Source organism: Anopheles cruzii, chromosome X (assembly GCF_943734635.1).
Source record: "Anopheles cruzii chromosome X, idAnoCruzAS_RS32_06, whole genome shotgun sequence".
Lineage (NCBI taxonomy): Eukaryota > Metazoa > Arthropoda > Insecta > Diptera > Culicidae > Anopheles > Anopheles cruzii.
This window is the reverse complement of record NC_069143.1, coordinates 7,602,391-7,620,778: the sequence shown is the minus strand read 5'-3', so window position 1 is coordinate 7,620,778 and position 18,388 is coordinate 7,602,391. Positions and strand designations below refer to the sequence as shown.

The 18,388-nt window shown below is 49.6% G+C and overlaps 4 protein-coding genes across 7 annotated transcripts; 1 reads left to right on the top strand and 3 right to left on the bottom strand.

Annotated features, from left to right (window-relative positions):
* Window positions 1-1,392: 1,392 nt before the first annotated feature.
* LOC128278738 (diacylglycerol lipase-alpha) lies at window positions 1,393-8,135 on the bottom strand. Its single transcript, XM_053017471.1, has 9 exons — window positions 8,041-8,135; window positions 7,866-7,972; window positions 7,171-7,775; window positions 6,941-7,039; window positions 6,597-6,797; window positions 6,086-6,504; window positions 5,614-5,988; window positions 5,083-5,215; window positions 1,393-3,276 (listed from the first exon to the last, which is right to left on the bottom strand). The coding sequence occupies exons 1-9, from the start codon at window positions 8,133-8,135 to the stop codon at window positions 1,393-1,395; spliced, it is 3,918 nt and encodes a 1,305-aa protein (XP_052873431.1).
* A 4,922-nt stretch (window positions 8,136-13,057) lies between these two features.
* Window positions 13,058-14,156, bottom strand: LOC128278727 (fatty acid hydroxylase domain-containing protein 2-like). The gene is made up of 3 exons (XM_053017459.1): window positions 14,075-14,156; window positions 13,321-13,951; window positions 13,058-13,199 (listed from the first exon to the last, which is right to left on the bottom strand). The coding sequence occupies exons 1-3, from the start codon at window positions 14,154-14,156 to the stop codon at window positions 13,058-13,060; spliced, it is 855 nt and encodes a 284-aa protein (XP_052873419.1).
* A 1,649-nt stretch (window positions 14,157-15,805) lies between these two features.
* Window positions 15,806-16,644, top strand: LOC128271127 (uncharacterized). 4 transcript variants are annotated; one of them, XM_053008584.1, is made up of 3 exons: window positions 15,806-16,045; window positions 16,141-16,199; window positions 16,316-16,644. In XM_053008584.1, exons 2-3 carry the CDS (start codon window positions 16,178-16,180, stop codon window positions 16,564-16,566), a joined length of 273 nt encoding a protein of 90 aa, XP_052864544.1. In that variant the 5' UTR covers window positions 15,806-16,045; window positions 16,141-16,177; the 3' UTR covers window positions 16,567-16,644. The 4 variants fall into 4 exon arrangements, 3 of the variants coding, with proteins under 3 accessions (XP_052864544.1, XP_052864536.1, XP_052864528.1); XR_008269209.1 differs by lacking the exon at window positions 16,141-16,199 and having other exon boundaries at window positions 16,316-16,450; XM_053008576.1 differs by lacking the exon at window positions 16,141-16,199 and having other exon boundaries at window positions 15,806-16,067.
* LOC128271116 (glutathione S-transferase 1) lies at window positions 16,608-17,601 on the bottom strand. The gene is made up of 2 exons (XM_053008557.1): window positions 17,286-17,601; window positions 16,608-17,219 (listed from the first exon to the last, which is right to left on the bottom strand). Exons 1-2 carry the CDS (start codon window positions 17,418-17,420, stop codon window positions 16,764-16,766), a joined length of 591 nt encoding a protein of 196 aa, XP_052864517.1. The 5' UTR covers window positions 17,421-17,601; the 3' UTR covers window positions 16,608-16,763.
* Window positions 17,602-18,388: the final 787 nt, after the last annotated feature.

Genomic DNA, 18,388 nt, shown 5'->3' with positions numbered 1-18,388 from the left:
GCAATGAAGTTACGATTGTTCGATGGGTGAATGTCAACGTACCGTGTGTGTTAGGCGATTTCGCATTTCGCACTTGCATTTTTACTTTTATCAGGAAGAATTTTCCATCAAGGGAAATGTAACAAGCAAACCGGGCCGGACTTGTATCGGAGTAAATTAAACTTTTCCCCATGAAGCAAAATGGTTAGAGTCGGACCCAACGAGATAGAATGTTTCCGGCGTGTCCAGTGTATGTGGTTTGTGCATTGGCTAGCGATTCGAATGCCGAAACAGCCCGGATTATTTTTCCGACGTCCCGAGGCGGCGGTCTTTTGCTTGTGTTTGTTCGCGTCGCTGCCGTGCCGACTGGACCGTTAGATGACAACTAAACCGTACAGTCAGGCCAGATAGCAAAAGAAACACGAAACACGAAAACCACGTTAATCGTTAGCTAAGGAGCTAGGCAAAATAAACATTTAAGATAAATCTACCGATTAAACAGAAACTGCGCCATGCAGGTTCTGAGAGAGAGGGAGATTCAGTTCCCGCAGGCGTGGAGAGAAGAGCAGCGGCGGGTGGCGGGAGCCGTCGCCGGAGAAGCTGTGGTGCGACAGAAGGAGTTTTCCATCACAAACAACAAAACACCGAAATATTGCGTTTACTCTTTATTCATATGAACCGTTTCCTACACTTCGTAAGTATGGTAACTACCGTGTTAAATTTAAAATAAATTACTCCTTTACGGTCCTATTGTGCTACAACAATCTTTTGTTAAACGTTTCATTTTCCGCTGGCTGCTTGCCTGCCCGGCACTGTTCCGCACTCTGCAAGCTATGCACTCTACGAATCTAGGATGCGATCTCAGCATCCCAGTCCTGGTACATGTTTTAGAAAGATCTATCGGACTCCGCGCTATTCTTATTCCACATTTTCCGTTGTGTATATTAAAATTGACAATTACGTTCCTCCTTCTTATTATTTGTGAGTGCTGCAGACCGGTACGGTAATGCTACGGAAATTTTCATTCAATATCTCGCAAACGATGAACTGGCCTGGTCTCGTCAAGAGGGCGCTTCACCAACCAACCAACCACTAGGATATGCAGGTACAGCAAATGGCGGAGAAGCAGCCACGTTGGCGTGTCGGTAGCTGATACGGTAAGCACACCTTAGTCATTTCGCCCAGGCTGGACGCGCGCCCATGAGAATATCGGCCGGGGTGTAGGCTTTGGCACACTATATCAATTGTCCAGTGCAGAACGCCGTCGCTGAGCCGCTGGAGCAGATGTTGCAGGCGAGATTGAGCAAACATAGGAACAACAAACGAGAATGGGTGTGCGGCACGCTGCCACGAACCCGGCCGAGGTGAGCCGAATCGTCTTGAGACGCCCACAGAGCGCAAGCCGAGCGTCCTTTATACATTGCTTTCATTTTTTGCCAGCGTTGGAAAATGCTTCGGCGTTACGGCGGACGAGCGTGAGGTAACGGGACTGCTGTCCGGTGTGCCGGCAGCGTCGTTCGCTGCTTTGAATCCGTCCATAACGATCACCTTATGCTCGGCCGGATGGATGGAGTATTTCTTTCGGCTAAACCCACTGCCACCGTTCGAGGACGTGTGCTCCACCAGATTGACCAGTAGCGGCAGCGTGTCACTACCGCGCTGCTCCCCTGAGTGCGGCGGAGTTTCGCTGAGGTCCTGCTTTACCGCATGATTGCCACCGTTGCCATTGGGCGTTCGACCGACGGACGAAAGCACGGGAAAGTGTGACTCCAAAAGACCGGCCCGGGCTGCTCCAGCTATGGAGCTCGGCGAGGATGTGGCAACTGCAGCGATCGGTGCGCCGGTATGTCGCGTTTCTTCACGGACCGTACTTCTACTAGCCTCCTGCCTAGCGCCGCTACCATTCTGATCGTGTATTTGCTTGAACTTGAACACGTTGAACGAAGTGTGCTTGAAATTGTAACACTCTCGGTGGTTGAATCGTTCGCAGCATTTGACAGCTTCCAGCTCAACCGCACCAGAACGACAGGGACACGCGGGACACCTGGACGTACAGCGCTCTTGGCCGGAGCCGCTCGGAGCGAGGGCGTCATCAGTCACAGTGTGCGTCGTCGGTAGCCGCCAGCTTTCGGGCCGTTCGCTCGGCTCGTCCAACGCGGAACTCGGAGGCGGAAAATCCTTCTCGCGTATGGTGGTCAACAGCAAACTGTGTTCCTCCGGTGCACTACCGTTCGATTCGTTGCCGAACGAGCCGTCGTATGTGGTGCCGGAATCGAAAGAAGACGGCTGATCGAGGACGAAAATCTTCCCCATCCGTTTGTATTGGTACACGGTGCGCGCGTCCTCGGCGCAAGTGGACAGATTGCCACTCACCTTCGGTGTCCGCCGCAGTACCTTCGGTGTGTGAAGCTGTGACGCGCTGCTAGCTGTGCCATCCGCGGCTACGCCTTCGTCACGGTGCTGCTGCTGCGGTTGCTCTATGCTTCTGTCGGTCGGACAACCCACCACACCGACACCGTATACGCTCGCCCGCGAGCTGATGCTCGACAGCTCGGACAAGCTTTCCGGGCTTGCGAGCGGTGCCATGCCGAACCAGTCGTCGTGAATCAGATCTACTTTCTGCACCTCGTACGAGTTACGGCGCGTCACACCGAGCGACAAATTTTCCGACCTACTGTGCGCTGTGGCGTGATGCGCGGATCCTGCGCTGGCGGAAGTCACTGGTTGGTGTTGAAACTTGAGGAACATATCGTTACGCGTAGGATTAGCGGACGCAATGAAGTTGAGCGTTCGGACTGTTGCACTGCTGCCGCCGATGGTGGAAACTAACGGTGGCGGAACACATACGGCGGCGGCTGCCGATACTGGACCAGCGTTTTGTACTTCTCCTAGGATCAGAGTGGTCATTTCACTTGGGCCTGAGATACTTTGCGGAATACCACTGTCGTCCACCAGACTCGAAGGGACGCTGCGCATCCCCATCACGCTGCTACCGGCTGCGGGCGATGCTTTCGGCACATCCGGCACCGGGTTGAGCCGAGAGTCGTACGCCAGCGGTTGCTGGGACTCTTCGCTCTGGTGCAGCTGCAGCAGTTGCATGTCGGTGAAAGAAGTTTCCAAACAAATCTTATGTGGTACTACTGGTGAGGCGATATTTTGTTGTTGAAGATTTTCGCTTACGGTAGGCGCATCTAACTGAGCAGTAGAGAAGCGTACTTGGACATCCGGGGAAGCTGCGTCTGCCGCTGCGCTCGTAAACTGGCGGTTCGGTTTTTGCGGACCGGCGGAAGCAACCACCTGCACCAGTGGGGGAAAAAAATAGAAAACCAACAGAACCGTTTATTTATGATCGAATATATGATCGAATATATGATCAATTGTACCGCACCGCACAACCGCAGTCGTCTTTACAGTGAATGTCAACTGTAGCTTTTACGCACTAACTAAGGAGACTTCCCGCTCGGCATATCCACAATCACACAATCCAAAATTGACACCAAATGATAAATTAATAGTACGGAAAATGTAATGGAATGAATGGTTCAACCCGTTATTAACCGTTAACCATTTCAAAAAGCTACTGTTTTTATAGCATGCCCAAATTCTTTATGCCGTAATAGTAATACTATAAAACGGAATGACATTGATTGTCAGTCACTGTTTGGTACAAATTCTGCGCGGTAAACGATAATTTTTGTGTTTTGATGTGTACATGCCGCATCAACCAAGCGAACGTTAGCATTGGAACGTTCTTTTTGCTCCTGTTTCAAGTGCATTAAATAGATCTTTCACCTGATCCTTCAGCCGTATGGTATTGGCGTACTTTGCGAAAGTGTGAGTTCCCGACATCTGCTAATCACGTTTGGGGTTCTGCTTTCAGACGATGCGTTTTCGTGCGAATGATTCCGATACAGTGGATTCAATGGAATGTGTGAAAAAATCTAGAGCTTCTAGAACCTGCACTACTAAAACCAACCGGAGCCAAATACGAAAATTGGCATCGGTGGATAGCACTAACATTTACGGTAAAGAGCGCGACCGAACAGCACCACTGTCCTGTATTTACGTTGTATTCGGTGCATTCCTAATCCTTTTAATCAGTTGCACTGTTGTTACAATGATTTCCACTGACGTGCGGCAACAATTTGTTGAGAATTACCACGAAGTTTTTAGTCAATTGTCCCGTGAGTCAGCCAACAGGTGTGTGCAAAATAGCGAAGATTTTAACGCTTTAGATGTAGAGATTAGGAAAAATATAGTCGGCCAAGCTGATGCTTACAAGGAAATTATTCAATGGTTTCGAGATGCGCGCATCTTCTCGTGCAGGCTTATGGTGTTTCTAGGCAGTACCGGAGTGGGTAAAACATTAACAGCAAAACTTATTATCAATAATTACCCGTGGCGTGCAAACACCTTTTACATATCGTGGAAGGAGCGTCAATCACAAAAGTCACAATACGCTGTGTTTCAAGGCATCTTGTTCAAACTACGACAAGCAATCTATTCCGGGGCCCTATGCGGAAACTATTTAATCGTAATTGATAATTTGCACAACAACGATATCTCTGTACTCGTGAAAGTGCTCGCACGTCTCCGTGCGATGAGCGAACAGCATCAAATTAGTTTGGATATAGTGCTTGTATTTCAGGGCTCAGCGAACCTATCGCACTCGTTCATGGAGACAACTATACCGGAGGCGAAGATAGTTGAGTTTAGTGCATTAAGTAGAAACAATTTAAACGAATGCATCCAAAGAGAGGCAGCAGTTATCGGGCTCGATGTTGGAAAGGCAAAGTCTCTGATTGATGCAGTGGCGAAACAGATAAATGTTTCACAGTACGGCTGCAAACCAGTTCGGCCAAAGCTAATCTTGTTCTCGCAACTTTGATCCGTAGAATATCACTCTAATACTCATAGCTCGAATATACATCTACTACATAGCGCAGCATTTTGTAAGTTTTACAGATGAGAAACATAATTATGAATACGACCCAGACAAAAAGTGGTGAAACAAAAATAAAGCAATGATTGACGGAGAGAAACCGACCTATAAGAAAAAGAAATATCACATCGCCCAGCAGACGAAAAGTAATGAATCCGTACCTTTTCTAGTGCCGCCAGTACCGTATCGGGCATATGATCTTGAATCATGACTGGTGAGATGAGCACTTCGTCGAAGTCTTTATTGTCAGCCCAGATAGCTTGATAGACCGGTTCGCGTTTTTTCAGCATTTGCCTTGAGTTGCAAGAGACCATAAGAAGGAGCATGAGGAGAAAAGGGAAAGTATTTTATTATAAAGCCGACATTTAAAGTTGGTTCCGGCGATCTGTCAAACATTGATCGTATTGCAGGATCAAACATATTCTTGTCCATATTTTCATAGGAAATGGACCAAAATACAATTTTCTAAAGTTTTTATTGTTGACAGCTTTGCTACAACGTTTTCAAAATTGGCACACATTGCTTGAACGCATATCATGTTGACATACCGACAAAACGTGGTACCATCAACATTCTACTATATAAGAGTACGTTGTAGCAAAGGCGGTAACAATCGGATAGTAACAGTTGGATCAATGTTTGACACACCGGGTTGGGAGGTTGGGTATAGAAAACAAAAGATTAATACTCACTCCTCTTGCATAGGATGATGTCGCACAATATGTATAATACGGCCCGGAGGATACAGTGGATGGTGAATTGTTAAGGCGATAGAATTGTCGCTCGGGTGTACCGTGCTTTGGCGAGCACTGTTGCGATCCTGCTTGTAACGCTGCACATTTGAGTCCTTTGTCGACATCATCATCACCGAGGTCGGTTCCGGTCCACAACAGCAACATATAACCGAGCATGCTATAGTTTTCCACTTCGGATCTATGCTGCGTTGGATCGCATTTATCAAATCTGCTCGCAACGCTTCCATCTGATATAAACCTATTCTAGGAACAACATCTTTTCCCACAACAACGGACGTTATGAAGGACTTGCTGTACTCTACCGCAGGAATGCTGGAGTGTAAAAGTGAAAGAAAAGCGATTCGCATTTTCAACGGTTATCTTCCGAAAAACCGACTTTTTCTCTCGCCTTGCCTCTGCCGTCGCTTACCTTAACAAACCGCCCGGTGGCGAATAGCTGTAGCAGTGTAGTACATCGTATTCCTGCTTCAACAGAATAGCCAAAATTGCGGCCGTTCCCGCTCCCAGAGAATGCCCAACTAACACCAGGCCAAAGTTTTGTGTTCCGCGCGCCGGATTGTGCAACAGCGCCCGCTGAATCAGATTCTCTTCCTCTAGCTTCTGCTTGATGTAGAGTGCAGCCTGCACCATACCCTTGTGACCGAGAAAATCTTCACGCGCGGGGCTCACGGGCAATGGTTCTCCTTCCGCATTCAGATCAGTCAGCACATCCTTCATGCTGAGCGTGCCACGGATACTGACGACGATCTTGCTGCGGTTGTAGTCGATGGCCACGAAAAATGGCGTTTCGGCGATATCCACGTGATAGGTGGCGTAAAGCACCTCTACCTGTTGGAGTGAGTGATTGATATAATCCATCCATCAGTGTTCTTACATCGTCATCTGACTCACTGAAGCACACTGATGCTTCGCTAGCTTACCTCACCGAGCTCGAGCATCTTTCTAAGGGCGGCAAAGTTACAGAAGCAGCAATTATCGTCCACCACATCCACCGCGTTCCGGCGGCAGAAGCAATATCGTAGCTCGGACGCTAGCTGACAAATTCCGGTGCTAGAATGGCTCATCAGATACATCGGCCAGCCGTAGGCGCCTTGTGCAAAGTACATGTACCGTATAACGTTCTGGCACGGGGGCAATGCATTTAAAAAAGGAGCAAAGGGATTTCAAAAAGTGATTACGCCGCATCATGATGCCAACAGTGCACACATATTTTCTCAGCGGTGCAGATCGAGAATTGAGAGCCGAAACTGTACTGTACACGCACCTGAAAATGGTTGAAGTCGTTTGGGTCATGCAGTGCAAGAAACTTAGTGCTTGCCATGATCGGAACGCCGGACAGAAACTTGTGAGTTCCGTTTTTTTGCTAAAATTTGCAATAATACATACACGAGTTGTTAGGCCAAAGAGTAATTTAAAAAAAGGGGGGGAGGGGCAAAAACCCAACGCTTCCCCGTCGGTAATGCGTAGGAAGCCCGTGAGACCGCGTGTGTTTACCTGCCGCACTATCACTTCCCGTTCGAGCTTCTGAAATTTCCGCAGTAGCACCAAGCCAGCAACTACGTCCGAGGGTACGACATCTAGATCGCGGAAAAAGTCACTCAACAGCCGGGCGATGTCGGTGAACGAGTTGCGGCTCCGATCGCTGTTTCCCATGCAACAGAAGAGCAGCCGACATCGGTGATCCCAGCTGTCCTGGTACGCCCGGATCACTTTCCGCTGGCGCCAGTTGCGGCTACGGCTGCCGCTGCGCTTGTAGTTGAAGCGCGACTCGGACTGTCGCATCGAGCGCTGATACTTTTTCATCTTCACCCACGACCGGCCGGCCGGATCGAATGTGCACCAGATCGTGGTAATCATGCTGAACACGACGAACAGGTTGCAAATGACGGCCGCCAGCATCACTTCCTTCGGCTCATCGGTCTGGCAGCTCGCGTAATTGTCCCGCAGCCAAATGATGCCCATCGTTAGGGCGCTCAGTTCCAGTAGCATCAGCAATAGTCGACCGTACAGCAGGTACTGCATCGAAGCGCGCCGCTCCGTATCAAGTATACTGCCCCGCATCGAAATGATACATATGGAAGCTTCAACGCACATACACACTGTGAACGGGACGAATCGATTAATATGATGCATCTTTTGCGACGGGGGGAACTTTTGGCAACTCCCGCGATATAGGACCAACGTGTTACCTGCCAGCAGGATCATGTAGCCGATTTGAAAGTTCAACAGCTGCTGTTGGCAAATCGCGCTCGTGTCGAAGTGGAAAGCGTACGTCACTGTCAGGAGCACGGTGAGCCTAGCAAGAACGATGAAATCGGTCAGGTCTTTTGGGGTCAATTGCAGCAACGGTGTAATGTATCTTACCAAATGAAATGGATGACCAAAAGAAACAGTCCCGGAACCACAAGGTCATCCGAGCCTACCGACCATCGTCTCCGAAACACCACTATGCCGGGCATCTGCAAATGAGAAACAAACCAGACGTAAGGGAACACGTGATTCTCGTGTGAAGATCCTAATCAAAAAACCCTGCAACACGTCAATTACATAAACATTTTTTTTTTCACTTCGTTTCGCTTTTCCTGCGCTTGCTTCCTGACGGGAGAGACTGAACCGCGGTGGTAACAGATCAAGTATGCCATGCCGGTGTTTGCTGCACACAGTTCGTCATCCTACCGCAGCGGCAGCAGGATGTGCTGGACAGATTGTTGCATTGCGCAATTAATATTGCGTACGCTGCTGCTAATCCCTGTTGGCACCTTAAGTTTAATAATTGCAACCTGTTTTTGTATTCGCTCTGTGCGCTGCTGTAACCACACCACACATTCATTTCTCGTTTCATTCTTTCTAAAGTTAGTTGCCTGTTAACTAACGTCTTGAGGTATGTCTTTTAAATAACAGTGTTTTTTTAACTTAAAATGCACCCATATCGATTAGTAAGTAACATACTTGGAACGGTAGGCTTCTTCCTCTCAGAAACAAATTCAATTTCATGCAAATCGGATAAAAGATTAAAACGTTTTGCGCATTTATGTGTCAGCAGGTTTCTGAGGTATTGGAAAAAAAATGAACAAACGAACAAAAGAAGATCCATGCGCTGAGACCTATAATTTGTTGCAAGTTTATGGTGACGAGTGTATCAGTAGAGCAGGATATTGTGTGTGATATACACGAAGTTAACAAACAAACAAACAAAAACCAGTTGCCAAAAACCAAAGCAGCCTGTTCGACTTCAATGCCTCTCTAGCTCTTTCCTCCGTTCTCGTCTCCTAGACTCCTTCTTATAATCCCCCTTCCCTCCTTCCTTTTCCTCTCTTTATTTCCTCGTCACCATCCTCATTAGTCTGTAAGTCTGAATTAGTCTGTAAGCCCGACGGTGAACATTCTGTTGAAATAAAATGAAATGAAAAACGAAACCAAAGTCAAGAATGGAGACAGTGCTGATCATTTGAATCCACATTGAATTCGTTCCTGAAGGTGAGACGGTCTACGAAGAAAACTATTTCGAAGAACGGAGACGGTTATGGGTAAGAATTGTACTAGTAGGACCCGAGCACACCCGGTCGATAAGCAGATGTGTGCAAGATCGCATCAGTTGAGGAGATGTTAAACAATAAATCCATTGGTTCCATTGGTCCCACCCGCCGTATTGAGCTGATCTGAGCCCCCTGTGACTATTTCCCATTCCCTACGCTCCAATTGGCCATGAAAGGATCGCATTTTATGGGGCGATTTGCATGGAATTGGATGCTTTTCGAATTTGTTTGAAAGCGGAAGAACGTTGCCCTTCAGTTGACGAATAGATGGCACACTACATTATAGATATTTTTTAAATAAAATCTCATTATTCAAAAGACCTTCTGTGTCCCCCCCCCCCCCCCCCCGCTCCGCACTCCCCACGGGACTGTGGGCCTTCGTAATCTTGCGCGCTCACGGTTGTACCCGTGAGCTGTCAGTTTTGCGGAACTTGAATTTTTAAAATATAAACTCTGGTACTCTGACACCAATCTGACCATACCATACAGTTGTGGTCGTAATGGCGGCGGCAATTGTTTATGTTTTAAATGTATTTTTAACACACGGAAAAGCCACGACTAGGTATCACCGAGTTCCCCGCGGCAAGCTACGTCGGTGCTGGCTAGTAAGCGACCGAATTCAGCATTTGTTCTATCACCATCGGTGTAATCTACAGTGCAAAATCGGACTCACCGTACGGTCCAAATGTCCAGGTTGATAGCGTGTGTTGGGGACTCCCGACGACGAACTCCGGGAAGTCTCTCCGATGTGCGTGCAAACCGGGCCGGGTAGGGAAGGACGACGATTGCTTTCGGTGTTGTTTGATGTTGGTTGGTGGGGGAGGTGGGTGGTACGAGCAAAAGTTACACGCCGCCGTCGCCGCCGCTGGGGGAAGGAATATTATAGCCGCAGCAGCGCGTCGCCGTCACCGCGCACCACCAACATGGCTGACCTAGAGACACACAGACAACGGGCAAAAGCGAAACCGCATCGTGTGCCACCCCACCGCTGCTCCGGTGCTCCACTAGAAGTCCTGGTTCCGGGCCGGGTTCGAGTAGGAGTTCCTGGGTGGCCCGGGGGATACCGGATTGGCACTACACGCGGCGTCACGACGCACCGTGGCCGGCGGCACAGCGGCCAGCATCCGCAGGTTCAACAACGTGAGTTGCCGTGCTCCTTGTTGAGGTTTTCCGCGCTTTTCCGTTCCCGCGATGCCGTTGATGGCTTTTCCGAGGGTGAAGGCTGCTGTTTGCTGTTCGCTGTTCCAGATGCGCTCCTGCGGGAAGCTCCGTTTTCTTGTTGTTGTCCCCAAAAAGTTTGCGGGTTCGATGGAAAGTCGCGTGGCACCCCGTCGTCGTCGAGGGAGGCACTCTGGGTCGGGTGTCTCGAGCAGAACTAGAGAGAAACCGTGGTTCGAAGGAGAAAATTCCCCGTGCTACTACTATGCTGGGGTGTACCGTGCCGATTGTTGGTGGTGGTGGTGGTGGTGCACAGCGGCGGAGCCATCTACCGCCAAAACACAAACACACACGCAAGCGGAACACAGGCGGTGGCAAGGATGGCACCGCGGACGCTTGTGCGAGAAGTGAGCATTTCTCTCTCTCTTTCTTTGCCACACTCCCTCTCTACTTTGATCTCTCTCACACAAACACACACAGTCTTTTTTCCTTCGTGGTGTAGGTGGCTAGCGAACGAACTCTCGCGCACTCTGTGCCCGCAAGCGACTCCTTATCAGGACGAGAGAAGTCGCGCGATGCTGCACGCAAAACAACGCACACAATCGCGGACGGTTTGAAAACCTCGTTTGCTCGGCTCGGCACAATAGGCGCCTAGCGCGCCTCACGGGAACGGCGTTTTCCTCGTGAACAGCGGCAAGGATTAGAGCGCGGAGCTCGGTTTCATTCACGTTCCCGCCGACTGATTGGTGGGGCCACGTTTTGTTAAAATATTATTCACGATTTCCACGAACTACTTCGCGATGTAAACAAATGCTTCCGCCATCACCACACTCACATTACTCTGCATGGCCTGCATGGCTCTGACAGCCGTCGCCTACTCCACATGAAAAAAACAGAAATTAAGCGCATGCGCGCTGGCGTAAAGTTACAACGCGTGCGGCGGCACGGCACCCCACGCAGCAGCAGTAAGGTTGGCAATGACGGAAGCAGGTCTTGGAATTTCTCAGCCAGCGAGACCGAGGCCCTATCTATAGAGGGAACTTAGGTTTTACGACACCCCAACACGCCGGACCTCGCCGACTGCTACGGAGAACACCACGCGGATATCACCCTGCCAGATGGGCCACTGAAGCCACTAATCTGTGCCGTTGGCTATCACTACCTTAACCGAATGGTTTTTCTTTTCCGTTACGGTTTCAGTTTTTTTTGTTTTTTGTTAACTTTGGAAGATGACCCACATCGGAAGCGAGCGAGAAGAAACTCGATCAATAGAGAAGGAAGAAAGTGCCGCGGCGATTGTTGGGATTTTTCCGGCTATCGGGTTGCTTGGCATACATAATCGTACGTGTGTATAACGGGTGTTCTCCGGGCAACGACGTAACCCAATAAATGGAAGCCTCCTAATCACCTCTTCTGTCTTTCTCTCTCTCTATCTTGCTTTTTTCTTTCACCTTCCCACATTGATTTACTCTTGTGTCTTTTCCTCGTGGTCTGGTTTTATGCTCTACGCCGCTGTGTAGGTGTTGCTGGCTGGGGGCCTCGTGAGTTTTCCCGTCCATCCGCCAAAGAACGCGCCACCGCGCCGCGGTTGCAAGTATGCGTGGAACCTTTTCTTTATGCGGCGTGCGGCGCATGTGCACTATCGCTGATAAAAGTACGCTGAGGACAGGACAAGTTGATAAGAGCGATGGGACGAGGGATTACCGTGATTCATCGTGGTTTTTATGCTGCTAATGTGGCCGATCCTTCGGGCTGCCTCGGTACGGCTGCCCCGACACGATCGCCCCAGAGCGAAGCTGCGGAGATCAGTTCAATAACCTAAACTATTACGGTACGGCAATTTTAAATATGAGCGCGACCCTCGGCGACAGGTCTTCCCGGAAAGCACCCGGAACCGACCCGGGATTGTAGCCGAGCGTCACCTGCAAGATCTTTTCCGCCGCCGGGCAGGAACGAACTATGAGCAGGAGGATTCCGAAGAGGAAAGTCTTCCACCGGCCAGATTTTCACCGCACCGCACCGATCCTTGGAGAGATCCAGTACCAGTACTCCAGTACTAGACCAGACGGAATACCGGTCAACTTTTCCAGACTTGTCAGAGGGACCATGTCACAAGCCACAAGGTGAAGATCTCCAATCGCTTAGCTACCAATAAGGGATTTCGGCAAGGGGACGGTCTAGAGACCTTCACGCAAACGGAGAAGTCGTTTGCCGGAGACAGCAAAGTTTCCATAGGCCGCCCAGGAGGGTACAGAGCGGTCTAGACAGCGGTCACTGCAAACCGAATAATGTAAAGCAAAAAGAGCAACCCCCCCCCCCGCCGCCGGAAGCCCAAGAGGAAATCGCCCAAGTCATGATGACGGTTGCTTTTCAAACCGATGACCGATCCAGTTTCCAGTGGTTCCAGTGGTACGCGCACGTTGAGTCAGATGTCGCGAAAAACCAGAGGCGTCGTCAGTTTCGGTGGCGGCAAGAAAAGAAAACTTCGATCCTTCGACGTTTTTTTTTTTTGGATTAGTTTCTTCTATTCTTCTTAAATACACTGCGAAATCCATGTCATGAGCCGGAATCGAACGGCGGCGGCGGCGGCGGGTTGCAGTAGGCTGTGGTGGTAACTGTGTGGCGTGGAAGGCACGACGTCGCACCACTGCTGCCGGTGTCTTTAGCCTGTCACGCTCGCGCGGAGTTCAACTGTCGGGATACAGCTCACGGGCCGACTTCAAACACCAGAGCGTCCGGTGCCGCTGGTGTTGCTTCGACTGGCGGAACTTGGTGTCCGTACCGTGCAGCCAGTCCAGGTACCCGAACGTTCCGAAGCACTCCGTGAATCTGTCGCGACAGCGTGTGTGTGTGCAAAACGTCCCCCGACGGGGTGGGGGGGATTCAGATTTGATGAGATTTAGGGGCTTAGGGGCCTGGGGCCGCTGGGGATCGGCTTAGAGGAACTTACTTGGCGTGATGGTAGTCATGGAACTCGGAGCTGGGAAAGAATGGCAGGTGGTACCCGCAGTGGTCCCGGATCGTGTTGAAGATGACGAGCGGGAACCAGATGGCGGTCGTGAAGATGTGTGCCTTCATCAGCTGAATGCCAATCATTGGCGGGATCATGTTGCTGATCACGTGCTCGACCGGGTGGCAGTACATGGCGGTCCAGGCGAACGGGGCCGTCCACTCGTGGTGCTTCTTGTGCACGTGCCGGTAGAGCGGGCTCAGGTGCAGCAACCGATGCACGTAGTAGAACCCGATCTCGGCGAAAAACACGCACACCACCAGATCGCGCAGGATCACACCGAGCGACGGCAGGACGCGTGGATCCGGCACCAAGCCCTTGATCGTGCCATGGTAACCCGCGTACGTCAGCGGGATCCCGATCACGGTCTGGTTGAACAGGATGGTGGCCATGACGCGCCTCAGGTCGGCCCACGCGACCGGTTCGTTCTTACCCGGTTGTGTTTTGTAGCGGCGCAAAAACGCCGGTTTATTGGTGAGGTCCATCAGCACGAACAGGCCGCCGACGAGCCAGAAAAACGAGTGCACAAACACGCTGAGGGCCCACACATAAAGAAATTCTGGTTCGTCACCTGTGCGCAATAAAACCGGAGGATTAGTCCAGCACCGCAGTTCGCACGTAACGACGTTCGGGTTCGGGGTAGATGGGAGCGGGGGGGCAGAAAGGACGTCATTTCACACGCATTCACACGCACCGATCACGTCCAACAAGGAGTTCCATTTGTCCTGCACAATCGACCCGAACCCGGGCAGGCGAACTTCGGCGACCGTCTCCATCTCTCTCGTCGTTCAGGTAACGCTCCGGTCCGTAGTCTCCGCAGCACTAGCGCTAATCATGGCCGAACGCACCGGGTTTGTTGCCGATCGCCGATGACACACGTTTCGGCACGTTTTTTGGGGGCCCCGTACGTACTACGCGGGAAAAAGCAACCAAAAATAAACACACTCACCTAGTGGTGGTGGTGGTGGTGGTGCCCCGTAGCAGGGAGAAGGGTTTCCGATAAGATAACGTAACCACGGATGTATCTATGTTCCGATCGCGCGCGGATGATTTGGAGGTTCTCAGCCAAGCCAAGCCGCTGCCAAACCCCACCCACCTTGCTGCTTATTTATCCCCCCGGGGGCGGCTTGCGTAATGCGACCGTTTCGACAATCACCATTGCGAGCCTGGGTGGGGATCGGGGTCGAACGGAAGATACGCACGAAAGCGCAAGTTGTGGTCGTCGTCACACACTCAGCAAACGAAATCCATGCGCGCCGATAAGCCGCGAATGATAAAAGGATTCGGGCGAGGATTACTATCACTACCGGGTACCAGGTATCGGGCACCGGGCCGTTCTATTTGCCTAGCATCTAGTCTGTCTGCCGGCCTGACCGCCCGTCAGCCCGCCCGCCCTACTTCACACGCTCCCGGTTTGGATGGATTTACGGAACTGGCTAGCAAATGAAAAAAACACAAAAAAAAAAAAAAACGGCACGCCACCAATTTCACGTTGACACCTTTCAGCTTTGACCAATTTATTCCACAACTTGCCCCAAAACTATCAGGAACTAAAAAACTATCCCAAAAAGGCGCGTCGGTAAACTAGGGAGCGAAATGAAATCCTGAAACTGTTGGCGAGATTCGCGAATTCGAAGAAGAGCGATCGACGCCATCTTGTTCTAATAACCTGCGCTATAGGTTGGAGCTATAATCACTTAGCGCCCCCAGCCGGGAAGCTGCACAGCTACCGATCCCTTAGAACAAAACCATTTTATTCCAGGGATCCCACTGAGTCCACTCTGAGTTGAACTTATTGGACAACAAAATGTGATTTATCAGCCCACAATGGAAGCCACATGTAATTCTGCTTGTATGTTGTTTTTGTGTGCCAATGGATTACGTACGATTGCTCAAGCACACACTCGTATTTTTGTATTCTCATCGGAACAGAGCAAGAGGCTTGTAGCAGTTGAACATTCATTGCCCATTGACGACACTGCTTTTGTGCTGAATAAATGTTGCATTAAAGAGTTTCGTCGCCAGTTCCCTCAACTGGATCTCTGTTCCCTGCCAAGAGGGGAAAGAGTTCCGTTTAAAATATATATACCTTTAGCGGAAATGCTTCATTGTGGAAAGTGCAGTCAACGGTTATAGGATGATAACCAAATAATGATACTGCCACTCATTATTCTCATTGTGGTTTGGACTGCTTCACTAAATTCGCGTTTAGTGAAAGAACCAAACAGGCGATACATGGTAACTAAACACTGCAAACAATTCCAAAAAATTCACAATGATCGGATTCGGATAATTATTGCGCAGCGCACTGTGCGAAACGACTCTGCAGTGGAGCTTTATAGCAAAAGACGCTTTATAGCAACGTTGACCCCCACAAACGGTGCTGTCAAAATGTTGTCAAAACACAATGGCAAACATAGCAATCTAGGTGACGAATCTCGAAAATAGTTCGTGATTTGCCCTCGCCGGGTTTGAATAGCTGGCTCTAATGTGTGAATGCATTTCTCTCCAAAATCCATCCATCGGTTTTTTTTGACAGTGCTTCAGTAACATGTAGTGGCAAACTTGAAAAGGGACCTTCGTTTGGCAACACCCGTCGTTGATGGGCCCCGCGTTTTTCATACCGGCAAATATGCAGTTGCCCATTACCAATCGCTCCGTAGAGGTAAATCCTTCAAGCGAACTGCGTAAGTTTTTCGGCACTTTAGAAAACTTATGCTATCCTGCCATCCTGCCATCCTGCCAACTGATATCGCGCAGAAAAAAAGCAACATCAACAGCCGCTCCAACCGCTCCGATGATGGGTTCCGGACAGCCTGGTATACGAATTGGGGTGGATTGAAAAAAAAAACAGCTACCGCGAACTGGGGATGCCTTGAAATTGGTCGATGAAACATTGAATCATACTTCCACGCAAATATGTTCTTTCTTCCAGAGAAGCAAATTCAGCGACATGTGATCGCGGTTGTCCAGTTCATACTTTCCGTTGTGGTCGGGTTTGCGTTCGGCTTCAGCGGCATCGAGCTGCTGATCGGGCAGCTAGATTTCGGGTTCCGACTGTTGCTGGGTATCATCATCGCACTAATCGTGGCACTGGCAGAGATATACTTTCTGGCGGTAAAGCTAAACGAGGCGGATGACTTGCCAGCGTCGGTGACGAGCATTATGAAGCAGCATCAAGAGTAGCCGAAGTAAAATCAATAAAACGTATCGATCAATCGTTTTGTTTTCTGTTTCGCAGTTTATTTCCGAACGAAGGCGTGTGCCGGGTGTCACTTTTTAGCAACCTGCTTGATTGGATGGATTGGATGCACCATGCCCGTCAGATCGGGCGGATTCTTCTCAAACTCCGCTATTTCCTCCATGCCCTTTGAGGCGATCGCTCACAGCTCGGGATGCGCTTGCTTAAACCCGGTGTACCATTCGTGGACTGTTGGGTAGCTGACACGGACATCGAAAGCAATCGCTTCGAGGCACATGATCGAGGTGATCAGTGGAAAGTCAGCAATCGTTAGCCCATTGCCGGCAGCGTACTTGGTACCGGCCCGCTGAAGGTACGTTTGAAACGCGGCAAGGGCCATGTTCAACTTCTTTAGGCTCATCTCGGTACGCTGGTAGTCGAAGAAAATAGGTGCCATTACGTGGGCAGATATCTGAGGGTACAGGAACGCCAAATTGAAGCACAGCCGATGGTTCACTACCGCCCGTTCCTTGGCGTCCCGTGGGTACAGCTCGCTGGCCGGTGCATACTTGTCGCACAAGTATTGCAAAATAGCGTTACTTTCGCTCAGGAAGAATCCCTCGTCGTCCAGCACCGGAATTTCCCGCTGTGGATTCATCTGCAACACGTCCATCAAGCTGGGTCACATTGGAAGCAAATGTACGTCGGAATATATATGGATTACCTTTTCGTAGGCGTCCGTCAAATGTTCGGCTTTTCCATAATCAACACTGATGTGCTCGTAGGGAATGTTCAGAACCTGAAGGCACATACGGACCGCTAAAGATGGTGGACCGTCGGACACGGCGTACAGCTTCATGTTGATAGTTTCCGGTTTTTGCTGTTGCACCTTATACACCAAGAGTCAGAATGTAACTGCACGGCCAGGGAAATACACGGCTGGTAATGTATGCTGTTATACGACAAGAGCAGCTTGCATTGCTAAAAAACCGGTTCCAGTCCCTAAACTTGCTTACTTCGAAATGGAAAGTCGTTCTACCAGCTGGGGTCGGGCGAAGATTACAGTATGTATATTTAGCCCGGAATGTTGCGTTACGGGCACATACGACATCAATAACGATGTATTTGTGTGGAGAGTCGCTGTGGAACTACACCATAGGACGGACTGTATGGAACAAAGAGCGTAACCAATTTGCAAAACACCTGTATTGTGGTTAGTCGGAGCATTATTTCAGAAGAGGGGTTAGAGAAATGTAAAACACTTGCGATACTGAAAATTTATACTCTTCTTCCCTCGCAGATGTTACCGAGCATTAACTGTACTCTGTAAATAAAAGAAGGATTTTACCAAATCAATGAACGTTATTATATTATTATGTTGTTGCACTGTTGGTACAACTAGAGGGCGATGAATAATCGGTTTCCTACACGCCTGGCCAGACCAAGAGACTAGCGCCGGGAGGGTTCACCGTATCTTTCCGCCGCGTTGCTAATCGCCGAAACTGCATAAAGAAACTCGATTGTCTCTTCAGATAAGGCAATTCGCGAAGCGATGTTTGCTAGACACACTTTATTTCCGAAACGTTGATTGACATAAAAATAGTAAACTATCAGGAAGTTTAATAGAATAAATAGGAACCGAAACAAAGAATTAATGGATGAAGAAAGAATGTTTTTATTTTCAGGTTGCTTCTCGTTCAAAGTTCATTATAAACATCCAGCTCATTTGTTACCTGGAGACTAAACTAATTAAGTAGCTACTGCCCCATGACCATTGCCTTAACATTTTATGCCACAAAGGGAATACACAAAAAACCTACAACATAT